Raw genomic sequence first — 23,547 nt, forward strand, 5'->3', positions numbered from 1 at the left:
TGCCCATGTAATAGCGCTTCAATGCCGCTGGTCCGAGTTCGTGCTAAGTAAAACTGCAAAAATAAATACAAATAAAATGGAAGTCTCACAATCTTTCAAAGGGTGCGTCCAGCCAAAGAGAGCACTACGATGCTTTAGGAAAAGGAGAAGGCGCTGTACAGATGTTGACAGTGTTTTGCTGTGCATAAGCTGACTCAATGAGCTATGAGTTAGTTTGGAGCGAGGATACGGAAGAGAAACAGCTTAGGAAGACACCGACGTGCACGCGGTGTGGGTTAAGCATGGCACGGGGAGCAAGAGTGGCAAAGTCCGAAGGAATAAACAAGAACGTTGGCTCTTGCTCCGAAACTCCTCCGCAGAACTTTGAGCTCCCGTGGAGAACCCCTCCTCAGCGCGTACACTACCCTGCAGGCTGTACCGGCAGGGGAGGGGCTCTGCACCCGGCTCGGCTCGGAGTCAGCGTTCTGGGCCCAGGCCAGGACCGGCCTCCAGTCCTGACCAGAGCTCCCCTCACCCTCGTGTTCCGCACGGTGGACCACGCGGGCCCGCCCTCTGCGGTGACTGCCTGACTCACGGGACCAGCTATAAAAGCGCGCGGTGCTCATTTCCACCAAAGCAGTGCGGCTAACACGCTCCTCATAGCGCTCAGAAGCCAACCCACGCGTCCTAACCAGTAAACATGCCCAGCAAAACCGTCCTGCCCACGAAGGAGGAGGCGCTGCCCGGCCGCGCAGAGAAGCTACAGGTGGCAGGTAAGGATGGGTCATTTCAGGCCAGTTTCTACGTAGCTAGCACTTAGTGTATTCACCAGTTTCAACCACTATACCGATTTAGGAAGATTGCACAACTGACTTTTGTCCAAGGCACCACAATTTGGTGACAATGACCTCAAGTTAACCAAGTGGGGTGCACGTTTATATCCAGACAGGCATTTTCCGTTTTGCACTGCCCTTCATGGATAAATGGAGGAGCGTCGCCCCACTGCCTAGAGCCAGCAGATGACAAATAAAGTGATAAAAACACAATGTTATTATCATCTTATTTATCGCTGTCTGAGCAGAGATGGAGATGGAGTGCAAGCAATTCGTACAGGGCAGGGCTGGCGAGGGAGGAGGAGTAGTGTGCACTTGTGCGCCTGGCAGTTTGGCTGGAGTCTTAGGCTGGCCAAACAGACATGCGCACTTATGTTTCTCCAACCAAGCTGGCTGCACAACTGGGTTGGAGAAAAGACACAGGTTCCGAGGCACTGTGAGAGCCGCAAACGAGGCTGCTGAGACCAATCCTGGCACTGCTTCATAGCATGAGAACAGCGTCTGGATTGGGTGGGGAGCCTGTGCTTTGAGGCCCATCCTTTTGAGGCCGGACGAAATGAGCAAGGAGGCAGCCGGCAGTGTAGGCAGGAGAGGATTAGCAGGTATGTTTTTTTATTTTTATTTTATTCCCCAACTCCCCTCCCCTCCAGCCACCCTACCTACCACCTTAGATAGGCGGCAGCAGCCTCTGAGCAGCACTGATACTAGAATGCAAGGAATGCAATACAAGTAGTGAGAAAGCCAAAGAGTCTGGCGTTGGCTGCCAGCCTTTTAATTTTGTCAATGATTGTTTCGTTTTTCCATGTTTTTTGCATACCTTTATTGTTGTGGGGCTACCTTTCGTCAATAAAAAAAAGAAATGGCGAAAAAAAAATTGGAGGATGTCTCAAAAAGTAGTCTTTTCTACTGTTGTTTCTGGCACTGAAAGGTAGTACTTTTTGTGCATATTTTATCCATGTGAAAGAAAAGAGTGCCTCACTCACCGTGAAGTGTGCCACTGGAAGATGTGGTCTGACCCACTGCTCCATACTGTGTGCTCTTGTGGTTGGAAGAAATATGTGAAGGGCACAACAGCAAACCAATGGATGAAGTGGGATGGCTGAAAGCACCTACATATATATATATATATATATATATATTCCTTTACTTAGCAAGCAAGATAGTCTGCTAACGATATAAGAGGCACACTCGGAGTCAGGATGTAAAGCTGAAAATGCTTTATTCGGTGCTTTTAGTCCCTCTCCCCTCCAACTCGACAAAAAAAAAAAAAAAAAAAAAAATATATATATATAATGCAGCGTGAATATTCTGAGAAACCCATTGGAGGGCATGAATTTAAAAATGGGGGGTGTGTCAGCACCGCACTAAGACTGTCTTGCCTCTGAAGACGTGCATTAAAGCACAGAAACGCGTCAGGCATCGAACTTTCAGTCTGCTGTTAAACGCCGATCGGCATGCTGTTCCAGCTTTGACTGTGACGAATATTCGAGACACAAATGCAGAGTGCGTCTTTGTCCTGGGGGCAACTTTGGAGCATTCATATATATATATATATATATGTACACACACACACACATATGCACACAAATTCCGCCGCGGAAATTCAATCTTGCTGAAAGGACGGTACAGACCCAAAGCTTAGTGCAAAGTTTTTTATTTCTTAACCCAGCACTGCCGCTATGACGCGTTTCATCCCCAGAAAAGCCTTGATCACATGACCCCATGAGGAGTGACCATGCATTTAAAGTGACCGTGATTGTAACACGTGACTGCGAGCGAGCCCACTGTTAAATAGACATAGAAAAAACACGCTCGCAATTGCGAAATGACGTGCTAACTATACAAGACGCTACCTTCTGTGCAAAATAGGTAAATAAATATATCCTTTAAAATTTGCATTCAATCATGAACATATTAAAACATTATTAAACTATTTACTCAAAATTCATCTGTTTTACTTGTAAAGACATGATGCGAGTTATTTAGACTTGCGGCCACTATGAAGATATAAACTCATGTATTAAAACCTATAACAAAGTTTTAAACATTGGTTCAAAATTGCAATCAATCCAGAGCGGATACTTTCATAAATGAGAAGTAGCTCACTAGCTGTGCAAAAAGTCATGCTGCATGTGCAAATGGGCTCAATAAATATGATTTAAAATTGTGCATTAATTCATGTACACTTTAAAATACATTTACAGCCCGCTCATAAAATATGAGCGTTCTATTCATGGACATTCTAGAGTACATACTAGTGACTCTGGTAGGGGACATATGTTGGCATAGGTATGACTAAATACATGCGTCCCTATTTGATTGCGACCTTATGCCAAGCATATAGAGCCCAAGTGGTCCAACCGTAAACCTCTTAAATGAGGATTGTTGGTCTAAATCGTCAAATCAAAGCATATGTCTAATCCACCATATACATACATTATTTATACATGATATAACATTGTCATAATTGTGCAAATGAGCAGATCAGTAAACATGTATAATAAATGGTCTAAATTACAGAGTCATGAACGTCCTTAAAGTAAAAAGGCCCATAGCAGCCTACACATGATTACATGACCACTAGGTAGTTACTATTTGCAAGAATGCTACATTAGTTCCTTGTCTTTCCTATGGCTCTAATTTGCAAATCCTGATAACACTGAAGGTCTGAATAGACTATAACTGTGACTCGTAGTTAAAATTAAAGAAAGTGCCAGTTCAAATGTGATAAATATATGATATCAGAAAACGTGTTTAAAAAGCATATTTTACATAACATTTAATGTCATGAGGAGGTGTTTGATAGATGTTAAAAGATCATTATACTGCAATAATATACATAAGTGATCCTATTTCATTTTTCATAAGCAAGGGTATAAATCTTCACTGGAATTGAGCCCATTGGGCACCTTTGTATCTAGTTCCAGGATGTATTTGGTCTCCAGTCTCCTAAGCAATGCCTCACGGTTGCCCCCGCATCTAAGTGGTGGAACAGTGTCCACCACGAAGTAGCTAAAATGATCGAGGCAGGTGTTATGAACCTCTTTAAAATGTCTGGTAACTGGATATGCCGTATCGCTGTTATTGATTGCCCTCATGTGTTGGAGTATCCGCTTGTGAACATGCAACTTAGTGCTACCCACATATTGCAGACCACACGAACATTCCAGCACATATACAGCAAATTCTGTCTTGCACATGAACCTCCTGGATATGGTCTCGGGAACATCATGAAAAGGGCTGTTATATGTTGTTCTGCTTTTGCCATACTTGCATGCTTTGCATGCTGGACATCTGACAAAGCCCTTCACACTCTGTAGCCATGATTTGGCCAATGTGATCTCAAGGCTACTCTTGACCAACATATCGCTCATGTAATGTTGGGTGAGTTCATGAGTGTTTCACCTATTGTTGAATCGTTACGCACCACAACCCAATTCTTATTAATTAATTTACGCAGTGCGCGATGTTGTAGGTTAGAATCAAACGCGGTGGGTCAGTAGCTACTGTTGAAATATCTTGGGGTTCCCTTACATTCTTGGGGGTTAGTGCCATAGTTCTAGATATTAGGCTCATTTTTCTAATGGCCTTGCCAAGAATATCTACCGAATAGCCCCTAGCCAGGAATCTTTTCTTACTTTCGGTTTGGGCTACGGCACATTCTGCATCCACGCTACAGATATGCCTGATTCACAGCATTTCCCTGAAGGGAATACTGCGAATCAAGTGTTCCGGGTGGTGACTCGTAGCGTGGGGCACAGTGTCGCCTGCTGTTGGTTTACGGTGTAAGTTTGTCTCCAGTTTTCCCTGACTGATATACACCTCCACATCCAAGAAATTAACTGTCTCTTTGCTGACATGAGACACAAAATGCAGGTTTAGATCATTGTCATTGATCTGCTCAATGAATTTAAGAGCTTCCTTTTCATTATCCCTCCAAACAAGGAACACATCATCAATGTAACGATACCATCTGATTACATTGTTGGCCAAAATATGTGCAAATTTGTTGATAGGACCTGCTCCTCCGATAGTCCCATATGGAGACAGGCATAACTAGGGGAGAAGCAGGTCCCCATCACAACTCCTCTCATTTGCTGAAAAACTTGGTTATTGACAAGAAAAAAATTGTTAGTTAAGCATGTTAAAATCATATTCAATAACATCTTATTGTGATTCAGCATGCCAATAGGTTTCTTGCTCAGGAAGTATTCCACTGCCTTGATGCCATCACAATGATGTATGCTGGTATATAATGCATTGACATCTAGGGTGATGAGGATGTAGTCTTCTTGCTATATTATATCCTCCATCTTTCTTAAAAAGTCACTGGTATCTTCTATGTAAGAGGGTAATTGTTTAACATGTTCTTGCAAGAAGTAATCTACATACCTCGATGTGTTCTCCATTATACTGTTTCGCGCCAAAATTATTGGCCTCCCAGGTGGTTTAACAGCGTCCTTGAGGATCTTGGGGATGAAATAAATGACCGGGATCACTGGATGGTCATTCTTGAAACATTTGAATTCATCCCCACTGATACATATATTATATGGAGTTTGTGCTTTTCCTACATGTCCCATGGATTAATGGATTACATTTCACGGGCAAGCTATACTGGAGTGTGCTTTTTACCTGAAAAAATGGCAGCAAATGAGTGACTGACCTGGGTTGATTCTCATACTCGTTGGGATACACACACTCGAAAACAGCCAAATTCCCAGGCCATCCTGCAGGTCCTCACGTTTCTGATGAAGGTTTGAGTCACAAACTGTATGCCATTCACAAGAGCTGAACATTCTCTTGTGCAGCAAGCACTGCATAACCACTTTTTGGTGCTTTTTTAGGCTGTTGGGCTGGTGTTTGTGAAAAGTGTTGAATTGAGAGCATTATGCACTAAGATCCCCCTGCAGAATGTGATGAGGGGCCACTGAGTCTCCCATATCTCACAGATATTCATTGGTTTTAGGATGAAAGGGACCCTTGCAGTGTTGGGTCCCCCCTACACCTCAGGGACTGCAGGGCCCTAAGTTACAGCGCTTGCTGACCACTTACACACCAATGTCAGATCCTCACACTGACCACCAAGGTCAACTCATCACACTTGCCAGTTTGGTTAGCTCATCACCCTGTCAGTTTGTGTCATCTCCTCCTATCGTAAACAATGACAGCTTCTCACACTTTCACCAGTGCTAGCTTCCCTCATTGCATGTCAGAGCCAACTCCCCACATTACTCACCAGTGCAAACCTCTGGCCACCAATGATCACTCCTCTCACAGCTCACCCTTGAGAACGTTCCCGCTATCCAATACTGCTGGCTTCTCACACAACCCACGAGTGCCAGCCTTTTAAACCACATGCACCAACTTCTCATTCTACCCGGCTCCTCGTGGAGTGTCAATTGTGCACTCAATGGTAGATTCTGGAGCAGATTTTTGTGTAGTGGTTGTACTGGTCTGCAACTCTCAGTTGAGTCAGGTACTAAAATACATTATGGGTCACACCACGATACAATACTGGCTTAAAGGGACCAGTCCAATGAAGGTATGTACTCCATTTGACCCAATATTGTCTCACTAACACCAAGGGCTCCAGAATGTCCCTTTCTTTGATGTTTCAAGGTTTGGATCCCATAATGTACCTCTTTGATGACATTTGGCTGGAATTTATGATCTTCAATGTCATATTATTTATGATGTGTGACCGGAGTATCAGTTTCGGAACGTCCCTTTGTTCGACAATGTCGGGTTAGGCTTTTAAAATTAGTATGTCCCTTTGTTTGCTGTTGTGTGGTTGGGTTATGCATTATAGTATATATTGTTGTTTGATGAGATCTTGATGTGTAGTTAGGACTAGCCACAATAGATAGTCCAGTCACGCACTGTTCACATGGTGTTATATCACACCTTAAACTCTATTCAAACTCAATGGTAATTTTTCAATTGCTTTACATTCTTTTAATTTCTTAGACACATCAGAAAGATCATGCTTTTAAATCACATGTTTTAAATCAATATCATTATATTATATAAACACAACGTATTCACATATACACTGTATCATAAACTTTTTTCAACAATCTTTGGTTAATGTTTAAACATAACACATCTTAGTTGCATGCCCGATGCATTTCAATACTCAGATGGTACCTTCTTCAGGGGCCACTCTAAGAGAAAATAAAATTTATTTAAACATTTTTTTTTTAAAATGTTGTATGTACCCATGAGTGCTGATGTTGTTTCTTGGTGTAATATGTGTAGTCATACCTGTAATCACTTGAGTTGATAAGTTGTGTAATCCGTCTGTAATAAAGAGAAGACCTAAGTAAGACTTGTTTCTATTAGCTACGCCTATTTATGTGAATAGTGACTTTTTTTTATTGATGTAAAGGGTTTCTTACCAGTATGTTCACAGTAGTACCAACGGGGAGTACTGAAATCAAAAATAAACAACTGCTATGTGATATTTATATGGAACCAAATGGTCTATTCATCGCTGACTATACAATGAAATCACGGTGTTAAATTGATGTTGCCACATCTCATACCTGTCAACGTAGAGTGTTAACCTCAACCTAAACAAGCATTAGAAATGCAATCGGGCTCGGATTTATTTGAGTTTGAGCTAATGGCATTGTAAATGCCAATGTATTGTTGCTATGTGTTATGGAGTGTGTTCATGTGGTGTGTACTGCCAGTGATCTCCTTGTGAGTGTGCGAATATTGCACCACTTGCCTGTGATGTCCTTCTTGTAAGTGTGAGAAGCTTGCACCTCTGCTGCCTGTGGTCTCCTTGTGAGTGTAAGAAGCTTGCACTGCTGCTGCCTGTGATGTCGTTCTTGTGAGTGGGAGAAGATTGCACCTCAGCTGCCTGTGGTCTCCTTGTGAGTGTATGCACTGTCATCGCTAGCCTGTAGATATGCACTGTCATCGCTAGCCTGTAGATATGCATTGGCGTCACTAGCCTGTAGGTATGCACCGTCATCGCTAGCCTGTAGATATGCACTGTCATCGCTAGCCTGTAGATATGCGCTGTCATTGCTATCCTGTAGATATGCATTATCATCGCTAGCCTGTAGATATGCACTGTCATCGCTAGCCTGTAGATATGCTCTGTCATCGCTAGCATGTAGATATGCACTGTCATCGCTAGCCTGTAGATATGCATTGGCTTCACTAGCCTGTAGATATGCACCGTCATCGCTAGCCTGTAGATATGCACTGTCATCGCTAACCTGTAGATATGCATTTGCTTCACTAGCCTGTAGTTATGCACTGTCATCGCTAGCCTGTAGATATGCGCTGTCATCGCTAGCCTGTAGATATGCTCTGTCATCGCTAGCCTGTAGATATGCACTGTCATCGCTAGCCTGTAGATATGCATTGGCTTCACTAGCCTGTAGGTATGCACCGTCATCGCTAGCCTGTAGATATGCACTGTCATGGCTAGCCTGTAGATATGCGCTGTCATTGCTATCCTGTAGATATGCGCTGTCGTCGCTAGCCTGTAGATATGCATTATCATCGCTAGCCTGTAGATATGCACTGTCATCGCTAGCCTGTAGATATGCTCTGTCATCACTAGCATGTAGATATGCACTGTCATCGCTAGCCTGTAGATATGCATTGGCTTCACTAGCCTGTAGATATGCACTGTCATCGCTGTCATCGCTAGCCTGTAGATATGCATTGCAGTGCACTACCACTCTGCACTGCCACTCTGCACTACGCACTGCCACTCTGCACTACGCACTACCACTCTGCACTGCCACTCTGCACTGCCACTCTGCACTACGCACTACCATTACGCACTACCACTCTGCACTACGCACTACCACTCTGCACTGCCACTCTGCACTACGCACTACCACTCTGCACTGCCACTCTGCACTACGCACTACCACTCTGCACTCTGCACTACGCACTACCACTCTGCACTGCCACTCTGCACTACGCACTGCCACTCTGCACTGCCACTCTGCACTACGCACTGCCACTCTGCACTCTGCACTGCCACTCTGCACTCTGCACTGCCACTCTGCACTCCGCAATGCCACTCTGCACTCTGCAGTGCCACTCTGCACTACGCACTACCACTCTGCACTACGCACTACGCCTCTGCACTACGCACTATGCCTCTGCACTACGCACTACGCCTCTGCACTACGCACTACGCCTCTGCACTACGCACTACGCCTCTGCACTACACACTACGCCTCTGCACTACGCCTCTGCACTACGCACTCTGCACTACGCACTACACCTCTGCACTACGCCTCTGCACTACGCACTACGCCTCTGCACTACGCACTACGCCTCTGCACTACGCACTACGCCTCTGCACTACACCTCTGCACCACGCACCACGCCTCTGCACTACGCACCACGCCTCTGCACTATGCACTACGCCTCTGCACTACGCACTACGCCTCTGCACTACGCATTACGTCTCTGCTCTACGCACTACGCCTCTGCACTACGCACTACGCCTCTGCACTACGCACTACGCCTCTGCACTATGCACTACGCACTACGCCTCTGCACTACACACTACGCCTCTGCACTACGCACTGCGCCTCTGCACTACGCACTACGCCTCTGCACTACGCCTCTGCACTACCACTCCGCACTACGCCTCTGCACTACGCACTACCACTCTGCACTACGCCTCTGCACTACCACTCTGCACTATGCACTACGCCTCTGCACTACGCACTACGCCTCTGCACTACGCACTACCACTCTGCACTACGCCTCTGCACTACGCACTACGCCTCTGCACTACGGACTACGCACTACGCCTCTGCACTACGCCTCTGCACTACGCACTACGCCTCTGCACTACGCACTAGACACTACGCCTCTGCACTACGCACTAGACACTACGCCTCTGCACTACGCCTCTGCACTACGCCTCTGCACTACGCCTCTGCACTACGCCTCTGCACTACGCACTACGCCTCTGCACTACGCCTCTGCACTACGCACTACGCCTCTGCACTACGCACTACGCCTCTGCACTACGTACTACGCCTCTGCACTACGCCTCTGCACTCTGCACTACGCACTACGCCTCTGCACTCTGCACTACGCCTCTGCACTACACACTACGCCTCTGCACTCTGCACTCTGCACTACGCCTCTGCACTCTGCACTACGCACTACACCTCTGCACTCTGCACTACGCCTCTGCACTACGCACTACGCCTCTGCACTACGCACTATGCCTCTGCACTACACACTACGCACTACGCCTCTGCACTACGCACTACGCCTCTGCACTCTGCACTATGCCTCTGCACTACGCCTCTGCACTACACACTACGCCTCTGCACTACGCACTACGCCTCTGCACTACGCCTCTGCACTACGCCTCTGCACTACGCACTCTGCACTACGCCCTACGCACTACGCCTCTGCACTACGCCTCTGCACTACGCACCACGCCTCTGCACTACACACTATGCCTCTGCACTACGCACTACGCCTCTGCACTACGCACTACGCCTCTGCACTACGCACTACGCCTCTGCACTACGCACTATGCCTCTGCACTACGCACTACGCCCTACGCCTCTGCACTACGCACTACGCCTCTGCACTCTGCACTACGCACTACGCCTCTGCACTACGCACTACGCCTCTGCACTACGCCTCTGCACTACGCACTACGCCTCTGCACTACGCACTACGCCTCTGCACTACGCACTACGCCTCTGCACTACGCACTACGCCTCTGCACTCTGCACTCTGCACTACGCCTCTGCACTACGCACTACGCCTCTGCACTACGCACTACGCCTCTGCACTACGCCTCTGCACTACGCACTACGCCTCTGCACTACGCACTACGCCTCTGCACTCTGCACTACGCACTACGCCTCTGCACTCTGCACTACGCCTCTGCACTCTGCACTACGCCTCTGCACTACGCACTATGCCTCTGCACTACGCACTATGCCTCTGCACTACGCACTACGCCTCTGCACTACGCACTACGCCTCTGCACTACGCACTACGCCTCTGCACTACGCACTACGCCTCTGCACTACGCCTCTGTACTACGCACTACGCCTCTGCACTACGCACTCTGCACTACGCACTACGCCTCTGCACTACGCCTCTGCATTACGCACTACGCCTCTGCACTATGCCTCTGCACTACGCACCACGCCTCTGCACTACGCACTATGCCTCTGCACTACGCACTACGCCTCTGCACTGCGCACTACGCCTCTGCACTACGCACTACGCCTCTGCACTACGCACTACGCCTCTGCACTACGCACTACGCCCTACGCCTCTGCACTACGCACTACGCCTCTGCACTCTGCACTACGCCTCTGCACTACGTACTACGCCTCTGCACTACGCCTCTGCACTACGCACTACGCCTCTGCACTACGCACCACGCCTCTGCACTACGCACTATGCCTCTGCACTACGCACTACGCCTCTGCACTACGCACTATGCCTCTGCACTACGCATTACGTCTCTGCTCTACGCACTACGCCTCTGCACTACGCACTACGCCTCTGCACTACGCACTACGCCTCTGCACTATGCACTACGCACTACGCCTCTGCACTACACACTACGCCTCTGCACTACGCACTGCGCCTCTGCACTACGCACTACGCCTCTGCACTACGCCTCTGCACTACCACTCCGCACTACGCCTCTGCACTACGCACTACCACTCTGCACTACGCCTCTGCACTACCACTCTGCACTATGCACTACGCCTCTGCACTACGCACTACGCCTCTGCACTACGCACTACCACTCTGCACTACGCCTCTGCACTACGCACTACGCCTCTGCACTACGGACTACGCACTACGCCTCTGCACTACGCCTCTGCACTACGCACTACGCCTCTGCACTACGCACTAGACACTACGCCTCTGCACTACGCACTAGACACTACGCCTCTGCACTACGCCTCTGCACTACGCCTCTGCACTACGCCTCTGCACTACGCCTCTGCACTACGCACTACGCCTCTGCACTACGCCTCTGCACTACGCACTACGCCTCTGCACTACGCACTACGCCTCTGCACTACGTACTACGCCTCTGCACTACGCCTCTGCACTCTGCACTACGCACTACGCCTCTGCACTCTGCACTACGCCTCTGCACTACACACTACGCCTCTGCACTCTGCACTCTGCACTACGCCTCTGCACTCTGCACTACGCACTACACCTCTGCACTCTGCACTACGCCTCTGCACTACGCACTACGCCTCTGCACTACGCACTATGCCTCTGCACTACACACTACGCACTACGCCTCTGCACTACGCACTACGCCTCTGCACTCTGCACTATGCCTCTGCACTACGCCTCTGCACTACACACTACGCCTCTGCACTACGCACTACGCCTCTGCACTACGCCTCTGCACTACGCCTCTGCACTACGCACTACGCCTCTGCACTACGCACTCTGCACTACGCCCTACGCCTCTGCACTACGCCTCTGCACTACGCACCACGCCTCTGCACTACACACTATGCCTCTGCACTACGCACTACGCCTCTGCACTACGCACTACGCCTCTGCACTACGCACTACGCCTCTGCACTACGCACTATGCCTCTGCACTACGCACTACGCCCTACGCCTCTGCACTACGCACTACGCCTCTGCACTCTGCACTACGCACTACGCCTCTGCACTACGCACTACGCCTCTGCACTATGCCTCTGCACTACGCACTACGCCTCTGCACTACGCACTACGCCTCTGCACTACGCACTACGCCTCTGCACTACGCACTACGCCTCTGCACTCTGCACTCTGCACTACGCCTCTGCACTACGCACTACGCCTCTGCACTACGCACTACGCCTCTGCACTACGCCTCTGCACTACGCACTACGCCTCTGCACTACGCACTACGCCTCTGCACTCTGCACTACGCACTACGCCTCTGCACTCTGCACTACGCCTCTGCACTCTGCACTACGCCTCTGCACTACGCACTATGCCTCTGCACTACGCACTATGCCTCTGCACTACGCACTACGCCTCTGCACTACGCACTACGCCTCTGCACTACGCACTACGCCTCTGCACTACGCACTACGCCTCTGCACTACGCCTCTGTACTACGCACTACGCCTCTGCACTACGCACTCTGCACTACGCACTACGCCTCTGCACTACGCCTCTGCATTACGCACTACGCCTCTGCACTATGCCTCTGCACTACGCACCACGCCTCTGCACTACGCACTATGCCTCTGCACTACGCACTACGCCTCTGCACTACGCACTACGCCTCTGCACTACGCACTACGCCTCTGCACTACGCACTACGCCTCTGCACTACGCACTACGCCCTACGCCTCTGCACTACGCACTACGCCTCTGCACTCTGCACTACGCCTCTGCACTACGTACTACGCCTCTGCACTACGCCTCTGCACTACGCACTACGCCTCTGCACTACGCACCACGCCTCTGCACTACGCACTATGCCTCTGCACTACGCACTACGCCTCTGCACTACGCACTATGCCTCTGCACTACGCACTACGCCTCTGCACTACGCACTACGCCTCTGCACTATGCACTACGCCCTACGCCTCTGCACTACGCACTACGCCTCTGCACTCTGCACTCTGCACTACGCCTCTGCACTACGCACTACGCCTCTGCACTACGCACTACGCCTCTGCACTACGCACTACGCCTCTGCACTACGCACTACGCCTCTGCACTACGCACTACGCCTCTGCACTACGCATGCCTCTGCACTCTGCACTACGCACTACGCCTCTGCACTACGCACTACGCCTCTGCACTACGCACTACGCCTCTGCACTACGCACTACGCCTCTGCACTACGCACTACGCCTCTGCACTACGCACTCTGCACTATGCCTCTGCACGACACACTACGCCTCTGCACTACGCACTACGCACTACGCCTCTGCACTCTGCACTATGCCTCTGCACTCTGCACTACGCCTCTGCACTCTGCACTATGCCTCTGCACTATGCACTACGCCTCTGCACTACGCACTATGCCTCTGCACTACGCACTACGCCTCTGCACTCTGCACTACTCTGCACTACGCACTACGCCTCTGCACTACACCTCTGCACTACGCACTACGCCTCTGCACTACGCACTACGCCTTTGCACTACGCCTCTGCACTACGCACTACGCCTCTGCACTACGCACTCTGCACTACGCACTACGCACTACGCCTCTGCACTACGCCTCTGCACTACGCACTACGCCTCTGCACTACGCACTACGCCTCTGCACTACGCCTCTGTACTACGCACCACGATTCTGCACTATGCACTACGCCTCTGCACTACGCCTCTGCACTACGCACTACGCCTCTGCACTACACACTACGCCTCTGCACTACGCACTACGCCTCTGCACTACGCACTACGCCTCTGCACTACGCACTACGCACTACGCCTCTGCACTCTGCACTACGCCTCTGCACTACGCCTCTGCACTACGCACCACGCCTCTGCACTACGCACCACGCCTCTGCACTACGCACCACGCCTCTGCACTACGCACTACGCCTCTGCACTACGCACTACGCCTCTGCACTATGCACTACGCCCTACGCCTCTGCACTACGCACTACGCCTCTGCACTCTGCACTACACACTATGCCTCTGCACTACGCACTACGCCTCTGCACTCTGCACTATGCACTATGCCTCTGCACTACGCCTCTGCACTCTGCACTACGCACTACGCCTCTGCACTACGCCTCTGCACTACGCACCACGCCTCTGCACTGTGCACTACGCCTCTGCACTATGCACTACGCCTCTGCACTACGCACTACGCCTCTGCACTACGCACTACGCCTCTGCACTACGCACTACGCCTCTGCACTCTGCACTACGCACTACGCCTCTGCACTACGCCTCTGCACTACGCACTATGCCTCTGCACTCTGCACTACGCCTCTGCACTACGCACTACGCCTCTGCACTCTGCACTACGCACTACGCCTCTGCACTACGCACCACGCCTCTGCACTACGCACCACGCCTCTGCACTACGCACTACGCCTCTGCACTACGCACTACGCCTCTGCACTATGCACTACGCCTCTGCACTACGCACTACGCCTCTGCACTACGCACTACGCCCTACGCCTCTGCACTACGCACTACGCCTCTGCACTACGCCTCTGCACTCTGCACTACGCACTACGCCTCTGCACTACGCACTACGCCTCTGCACTACGCACTACACCTCTGCACTATGCACTACGCACTACGCCTCTGCACTACGCACTACGCCTCTGCACTACGCACTACGCACTACGCCTCTGCACTACGCACTACGCCTCTGCACTACGCCTCTGCACTACGCACTACGCCTCTGCACTACGCCTCTGCACTACGCACTACGCCTCTGCACTACGCACTACGCCTCTGCACTACGCACTCTGCACTACGCACTACGCCTCTGCACTACGCACTACGCCTCTGCACTATGCACTACGCCTCTGCACTACGCCTCTGCACTCTGCACTACGCACTACGCCTCTGCACTACGCACTACGCCTCTGCACTACGCACTACGCCTCTGCACTACGCACTACGCCTCTGCACTACGCACTACGCCTCTGCACTCTGCACTACGCACTACGCTTCTGCACTACGCACTACGCCTCTGCACTACGCACTACGCCTCTGCACTACGCACTATGCCTCTGCACTCTGCACTATGCCTCTGCACTACGCCTCTGCACTACGCCTCTGCACTACACCTCTGCACTACGCCTCTGCACTACGCCTCTGCACTACGCACTATGCCTCTGCACTACGCCTCTGCACTACGCACTACGCACTCTGCACTACGCACTCTGCACTACGCACTACGCCTCTGCACTACGCCTCTGCACTACGCACTACGCCTCTGCACTACGCCTCTGCACTACGCACCACGCCTCTGCACTACGCACCACGCCTCTGCACTACGCACTGCGCCTCTGCACTACGCCTCTGCACTACGCACTACGCCTCTGCACTACGCACTACGCCTCTGCACTACGCACTACGCCTCTGCACTACGCACTACGCCTCTGCACTACGCACTACGCACTATGCCTCTGCACTACGCACTACGCCTCTGCACTACGCACTACGCCTCTGCACTACGCACTACGCCTCTGCACTACGCACTATGCCTCTGCACTACGCACTACGCCTCTGCACTACGCACTACGCCTCTGCACTACACACTACGCCTCTGCACTACGCACTACGCCTCTGCACTACGCCTCTGCACTCTGCACTACGCCTCTGCACTACGCACTACGCCTCTGCACTACGCCTCTGCACTACGCACTACGCCTCTGCACTACGCACTATGCCTCTGCACTACGCACTACGCCTCTGCACTACGCACTACGCCTCTGCACTCTGCACTACGCACTACGCCTCTGCACTACGCACTACGCACTACGCCTCTGCACTACGAACTACGCCTCTGCACTACGCACTACGCCTCTGCACTACGCACTACGCCTCTGCACTACGCACTACGCCTCTGCACTACGCCTCTGCACTACGCATCAGATCTGATGCATGTGATTCTCTACATTGCTGCCCGGCTGTTCATGCGCGCGCCCAGAGCTGAAGGGAAAAAAACACAGCAGTGCACACGCTCCCACCACCATCTGCCTTCAATTACCGGCACCTCGGACAGCTGGTAATTGAGGATTTATGTATTCTTCTGCGCGTTTCCGAACACTTTATGCAGCGCTCGCACCATCTGGATTGCATTACACGGCCACTCTGACAGCTCCTAATTAAGATTAATCACTCTGCCGTGCTCGTTCTCACACAGAATATGCCACATCGGGCACGCGTAAATTACTTATAGCCTATCACGTCAACGCTACTAAATACACAGCACAGCGAAGACGAATCACTAGGCAGATGCCATAAAAAACTAAGGAATGTGCCAGCCTGGACCCCTTTCTGCATTGAACACATAAGAGCTCGCAAGCTCCGCCTCCCACTTCGTGGAGGCGTAGGCCCGAGCCCTAAAAACGATAAAAACATTGTAAACGTGTCAGCTGTTTAACAAACGCTCAATGGGCATGACTTTATCTTATCGTATGCAGACTCATACCTGTAGTATGTTCTTTTCGAAAATCTGCAGAATAAAAACAAGAAACCTCCATGAGTCTTCTGATCCGATATTATTGATATGCTGGCAATCGGTAAACTGTCTCTGATGTCTTTCCTACCTCAATACGCTGCGTTAACGAACTTCTGATATCACCAAACTTCACCGGGATTGACGTTCAGCCGCATTACTCGTACGCATCTATTATACGTCATCTTCGTGTGTGATAGTAAAAAACGGACTACTTCCGAAGCTCACTAGTTTCCAGATACCGCCGTGGACGCCATATTGGTGTGTGATAAAATCAATAATAACTGTCGACTGTCTGTGCTGAATTAAAAAAATTGGTTGTATTTTATCAAAACGTTATTTAGACCTCCTAGATATCTAAATCGATTGCTGAATTGGAAAAGTATCTATACTTGCGAAAGAGCTCACTTTGATAATACTCAATAGTAAACCTCGGTAAACTAACAGCCAGCACTCGGCCACGAATACTTTTCAACCGAATTCCAATAGCTACAACCAAAACTGCCTATAAACAAACCGCCATGTATATGTATTGATTGTTTGATGTCCATGGGTATGTAATGCTATGTGGTATTTTCCCTTGTGTGAGGGGGTCAAATACTGACCCACACCCCGAGACGATGGGTCTGAATGGAGGATCAATTGGATTTTTATGTACTTTCGGGATCATGTACAGCTTAGGGCATCTGGGATATGTGGTGGTGAGGTATGCTCGAGTTTTGTCATCTATCCATCCTTGATTAAATGCTTCTTGTAGTAATTCGTTGAGCATTTGAATGGTTGGTTCCTTCTCCAATAGGAGGTATGTGTTTGCATCCAGAACATGCTCATCAACTTTTTTCCTGTAATAGTGAGTATCCATCACCACTTTTGCTCCTCCTTTGTCCGCGGGATGAATTGTCAGGTCTTGGTTATTTGCTAGATTTTGTAAAGTATGTAGTTCAAATTTTGTTAAATTCTGTTGTTTTCCTTTCTTAAAGTCTAATGCCTCTATATCCTTTTTCACCATGATTTCAAACGTATCAATTATTTTGTGTGATACTGGTGGTTGGTATGTGCTTTTAGGGTTAAATCGTCCCCCTTGGTCTTGTGTGCCTTGAGTGGTTGAATCAACTACATTGGTGAAAAAATGGCGTAATCGCAAAGTTCTCATGAATCGGTAAAGGGCCGCCTCCGTAACAATCTCATTGGCTTTCGTAGTTGGTACAAACGTCAGTCCTTTGTTGAGAACCTTAAGTTGATGACATGACAACTCTGTAGATGAAATGTTTATTATTAGACCACTGTTCTTCCGCTTTTCAGTGATTTGCCTGCTGCTTCCTCTCCATGTTGGGTGGTTCCGCCTGATACTCCTGGCTGTTGCGTTGGTTGTAGCCCTTTGTTCTGTACCTGGGATAAAAAAGCAACTCTGCTGCTGGTTGGTTCTACTTCTACTGAGCCCGTGGTGACTGTCACTGCTTGTGTGTTAAGATGAACTGGTCCTCTACTGATTGAGGTGTCTTTATCCCTGACCAGGCTTTCCTCTGATGAGTGAGTAGTTGTTGTGGTTTTTTTAGGGTCAAACCTCCTGCGTGTGTAAATGTCCGCCCACGTATAGACCTCATTTAATTTGTAGTCGATTGTGTCACGTTTATATTTTCTTAATTTTCCTTCCTGTAGTTCTCTGCTGTATTTATCCAGTTTTTTATTTAATCCTTCCAAGTTAATTTGCCACGTGTTGGTTTCCAACCTAGTTTCCAATTCTGTTTTAAGGGTATTGATCTCTTCTTCTAACTCCCATATGGTTTTGGACAATTCTTCAATTATTAGGAGGATAAGATCCAGTGAGCATTTATTTAAAATACTATACCACTTCTCCATAAATTTCGCGTTCAAATTGAAACGGAACAGCATTGTTTTAATGGCTAATCTCAAGCCTCTAGGAATCCTTTTAGCTTTGTGATATTGCACGAGAGTGGATGCGTGCATTTTCTGGTTCAACTGACGACGGGTCAGGTATTCTAGTTGTTTAAGTTGTTGACTGATTGAGCTCCCATGGCCATCTTTCGTGCGTACCTCCTGAATTCATGAGTATATTTCATACGCTTGATCAGATGTATATGCCAATGTTGTAGCTCTGTTGTCCGTAATTCCTGTTATTTGATCAAACTGCATTTTGTTGGCTGGGTGCTACCCCACTTAGTTGACAAATAATTGAATGCTATTGGGGGTGTGCGCGGGGAGCACTCCAAATTCAATTAAACTCAAACCTCTTTAATCTACTGGTGCAGTGACTGATAAGGGTTGTCACTCCTTGGATAAACTGTAGTTAGGACTAGCCACAATAGATAGTCCAGTCACGCACTGTTCACATGGTGTTATATCACACCTTAAACTCTATTCAAACTCAATGCTAATTTTTCAATTGCTTTACATTCTTTTAATTTCATAGACACATCAGAAAGATCATGTTTTTAAATCACATGTTTTAAATCAATATCATTATATTATATAAACACAACGTATTCACATATACACTGTATCATAAACTTTTTTCAACAATCTTTGGTTAATGTTTGAACATAACACATCTTAGTTGCATGCCCGAAGCATTTCGGTACTCAGATGTGTGACACGTATTTAGCAACCCAAGTTGAGTTTCAAATTCCAGAATGTTCATATGTTTGATCATGATCTTCGTTGATGAAATCTGGTTTGGTTTCAGATTCAAGTATGTCCCTTTGCTGAATATCTGAATTAGTATCGGATTCCTGAATGCCCTTTTACTTAATGTCTGGTTGGGTTTTGGATTATTGATATATCCTTTTCTAGATATCGGTCCGTTTTTGGATTTCGGACTAGCTTTTCTTTTGATGATGATTGGTTGAGTTTTGGATTCTAGTATAACATTTTATTTGATGGTATCTGGTTGGGTTGTGAATTCTAAAATGCCTGTTTTTCTTGAATCCTGCTTGGCATTCCAGAATGACCTATTGTTTGATTGGGTTTTATGTTTTTTACAGTCTAGTATGTCCCTTTTTCATGTCTCGTCCAGTTTTGGATTCTGGAACTTGCCGTTGTTTAAGTTTGTTCGAGTTTTGGATTACAGAATTTTCTTTAGCTTGCTATCAAGTCGTTTTTTGGATACTTGCTATCAAGTCGTTTTTTGGATTCCCTTTTTCAGTGTCCAACCTTTATGGATTCTAGAGATGTGATGTTACATACTCTTTATATATGTCAGAAGATTCATAGCCATGTACACACACCCCACGGGAAACTATATGGTTAAATCCTTTGATAACTATCGATAGTTCTTATTTTATTATATCTGAAGTCTCATATCTAGGACGGGCTGTCAAGATGGATTTTTATCTTTGATCCTTGTTATTTAGGTGCTGAACAGTGTTTATTTTAGGAATTGATTGACATATCGTCTCTTGAATTGTGCCAACCACACTTGGATTAAGGACATTTTATCTCTTCTGGATGCATTGTATACACCAAGCAACTGATCCTTGAATATAGTTGTTTACAACTATTTTAAGTGAGTGGACTTTGTCATTTCATGGCACTACTATCACCAAATAGTCACTAAATAGTCCAACTTACTAATAAAGATGTATGTTAGAAACATCACTCTTCTTAAATATTCTTTTTAATAGATTATTATCAGATTGATTGAGCTGTCCGATCTTCAGTTATCTACTTCGGCCACAGATATATTGACCCATCGCTTAGAACGAAACCGCTCTGGTGGGTAATGAAGTGCTCTTGGCTTTGGGCACCTTTGCATGTCCTGGGTTCCATCTTCCCGGGAGGGGCTTTTTGGATAACCACCCCTGCATGACTAACATCTTTTTATCATATATTATTCTTTGTCACTCAACTTTTGGCTGAGACATGACGTTGTTCTCTTCAGGTCCAAGGACACACTTCGTTCTCTTTTTGCACTCTTTTTTCTTTCTCACTAGGTATTACTTTGATCACCTTCTCCAAGCTTGTATATATAAGACAGGATTGTATAGCATGCTTCCTTGGTTGTGGTACTTTCTCGACCGTGGTTTTCTTTTTTTGTTTAGTTTTTTTTTCTCGTTTTCCTCTGTTTTCCTCACTTTTTACAACAAAGGTATAATAGGTCTAAAGTGGAACAGCTTGTATTGACTCAGTTTTGCCTCTGTATCTATAGGTCTCTCATAGGATTGTTTTTTGTATATTTATTCATTCATTTTTCTTGATGGGTCGTTTCTAGGGTCCTACTAAATGGGACAATAATGGTTGTTAAATCCTCTGGCAGAATGTATCTATGTTCTGCTAGTCCTTTCACAAACTAATTGTGTGTCGGTCACTTGTGAGTCAAAGACTTTTTAATGTTTTTTTTATACGTGTATATTTATGTAAGTATATATTTGTCAATTTACAGCCCTGAAGAAGTCCATCTCTTGGGATGAAACACGTTGGCTGGTCTACCCTATATGTTGCTTGATATTCCTGATCAATAAAAGACGACTTGAGCAACAAATCTTGGATACAGACTGTATAATTGTTAATGTATTAATGTGTTGGTGCACAAATTGCTCTCTTTGTGGAATATATATATGTATTGTTTTTAAAGCTTGGCTTTGAACATTGTGCATTCTCTTATTTAGCTGTTATTATTTCTTTTAAGTGATGCCCATTGCTTGTTATTCCACAGTCTCTTAATATATACACTTTGGGCCTCATTTACAAGGCCATTGCGCCGCAAGTGTGTCACTTTTTTTAGCACTGGGAGCGCAATGGGCCTGACCATACATACAAGGCCACGTAAAGTTACCCTGCGTGACTTTTCATGGCCTTGAAAATATGGCCCCCCTCCACACATTACTCTGAGTGAAAGGGGCGTTCCATGGGGGTTGGTGTGAGCAGTCCCCTGCAACATTCATGGAACCTGACACATTCCCAGATTTACAAAGTTTTTTAAAGCTGGGAATCTGCCATGGGGAGGTGTAGGAGTGGCACAACGAGGAGAAATACTATTATTTCTCCTAGTTTTTTTCTCTTTCAATGTGCACTGCATTCTGTAGCATGCATAGAAAGAGGAAAACGCCATCAATTATTGTTTTTGTGCATGAAGGTGTTAGTTTCTGCACAAAAACAATCATCCCCGCAATGCAGGCACCCTTGCAACATGACGCAAGGGTGCCTGCACTGGCGCGTGGCAGCTTATTATGCGCCAGCGCAGGGGAAAGCACACAGATGCGTTATATTGTTGTTAATACAACACATCCCTCTGCTTTTAAAATGATACAGCTTGGTGTAAAAAAATGGCCTGCGGCATCGCGCTGTCATTTTTTTGTAACTGAAACCCTCAATGGCCAGACGTATGACTGACAACTTCACATTATTGTAGATACCATGTCACAGGCAAGAGTCCTGATCAGAGAAGGTGATTGTGAACCCAGAGAGGAATTAGCCATTGGTTCTGGTCGTATTTTTGGTGAATCTCTTACTGTCTCTACGTAAGATAAAGCATAAAAAAGAAAACAAAACATAGATGAAACTGACATATTAACACAATAGACTTAATGGTCCCAACATATAATGTTTAACGAGGACAATTTGGAATAATGTAAATTAATTCAGCATATCCGCTTCAAAGTTTTCCAAGTTCTGTCATGTCTAAGCTAAATAAACGGAGCCAGCAAGTTTAAGAATACTACTTAGGTTCTACAACTGGAGCCAAACCTGGAAATATACTATAATCTAGCGCTTTAATTGAAGAGGTAGTGTCAGACATTGCGTACCTGCACTTTTCTCATTTAAAAAGAGTAGTACTGGCACTTCTCAGCAGAGCTGCATTGTTTTTAATGGGAGAGTATCGGCACTTCTCAGTGGCAAACAGGGACTTGGAGACAGCAAGTACCCGTGCTTCCATATTTACATTTCAAGCACTGCTGTCAACTTCTTTTTGGGAAGTTTTGTCTCTCGCCATGCAGACACCTAAAACATTTTTAACTGAATCACTGTCTGAAGTTCTCTTTATCATCGTCCTAAATATTGTATTGAACTTACTTGCTAGCCATACACTGTCACTACTGTTAACTTTACTTTAAAGCCCGTCACAATCTATAACGCACTCTCCTGGCTCAGTCATACTTTTTCACATAGGTTAAAAAGAGTTAATATCCATCTTCTGGAACAGAAGGCAGGCTAGGAAAGGTGAATTAGGACAAAGTCAATTCTGTCATCACACATCTCAGCAGTAGGGTTAATAAATAATTACATGCGCTTAGAAGCGCTGAAGAGAACACCAAGGGGTTTGGCCAAAGAGGTAAACGTCAAGGTGTCAGGAGGGAACTACACCCAAAAGGACATAGGTTTAGATGAAGAGGAGAAGTATATGGCTACCATCTTGGACGATTTCTGCTTGCAGGATCTCAGAGCCACCCCATGACGTAAAGCATTAAGACAGTGTGGTATGAGTATCTGGATGAAGCTGGTGTGAACAATTAGTGTGTAATGACTGAGTAATAGCCGAGTCTTGTAGTTGCTGACTGCATGGGATTTACACTTTAGATGTACTGTCTTTACTTGCAGTAGTAAAG

General features: G+C 47.4%; 1 protein-coding gene across 1 annotated transcript in view; it reads left to right on the top strand.

The window, feature by feature from the left end:
* Positions 1-309: 309 nt before the first annotated feature.
* The window catches only part of LOC144823766 (peptide methionine sulfoxide reductase MsrA-like), a 193,854-nt gene continuing 170,616 nt past the window's right edge, over positions 310-23,547 (top strand). The window contains exon 1 of the mRNA XM_078682578.1: positions 310-752. Coding sequence (XP_078538704.1) covers positions 680-752 — 73 coding nt within the window. The 5' untranslated portion in view covers positions 310-679. The remainder of the gene's footprint in view (positions 753-23,547) is intronic.

The sequence above is a fragment of the Lissotriton helveticus genome, chromosome 3_1, assembly GCF_964261635.1.
Source record: "Lissotriton helveticus chromosome 3_1, aLisHel1.1, whole genome shotgun sequence".
Taxonomy (NCBI): Eukaryota; Metazoa; Chordata; class Amphibia; order Caudata; family Salamandridae; genus Lissotriton; species Lissotriton helveticus.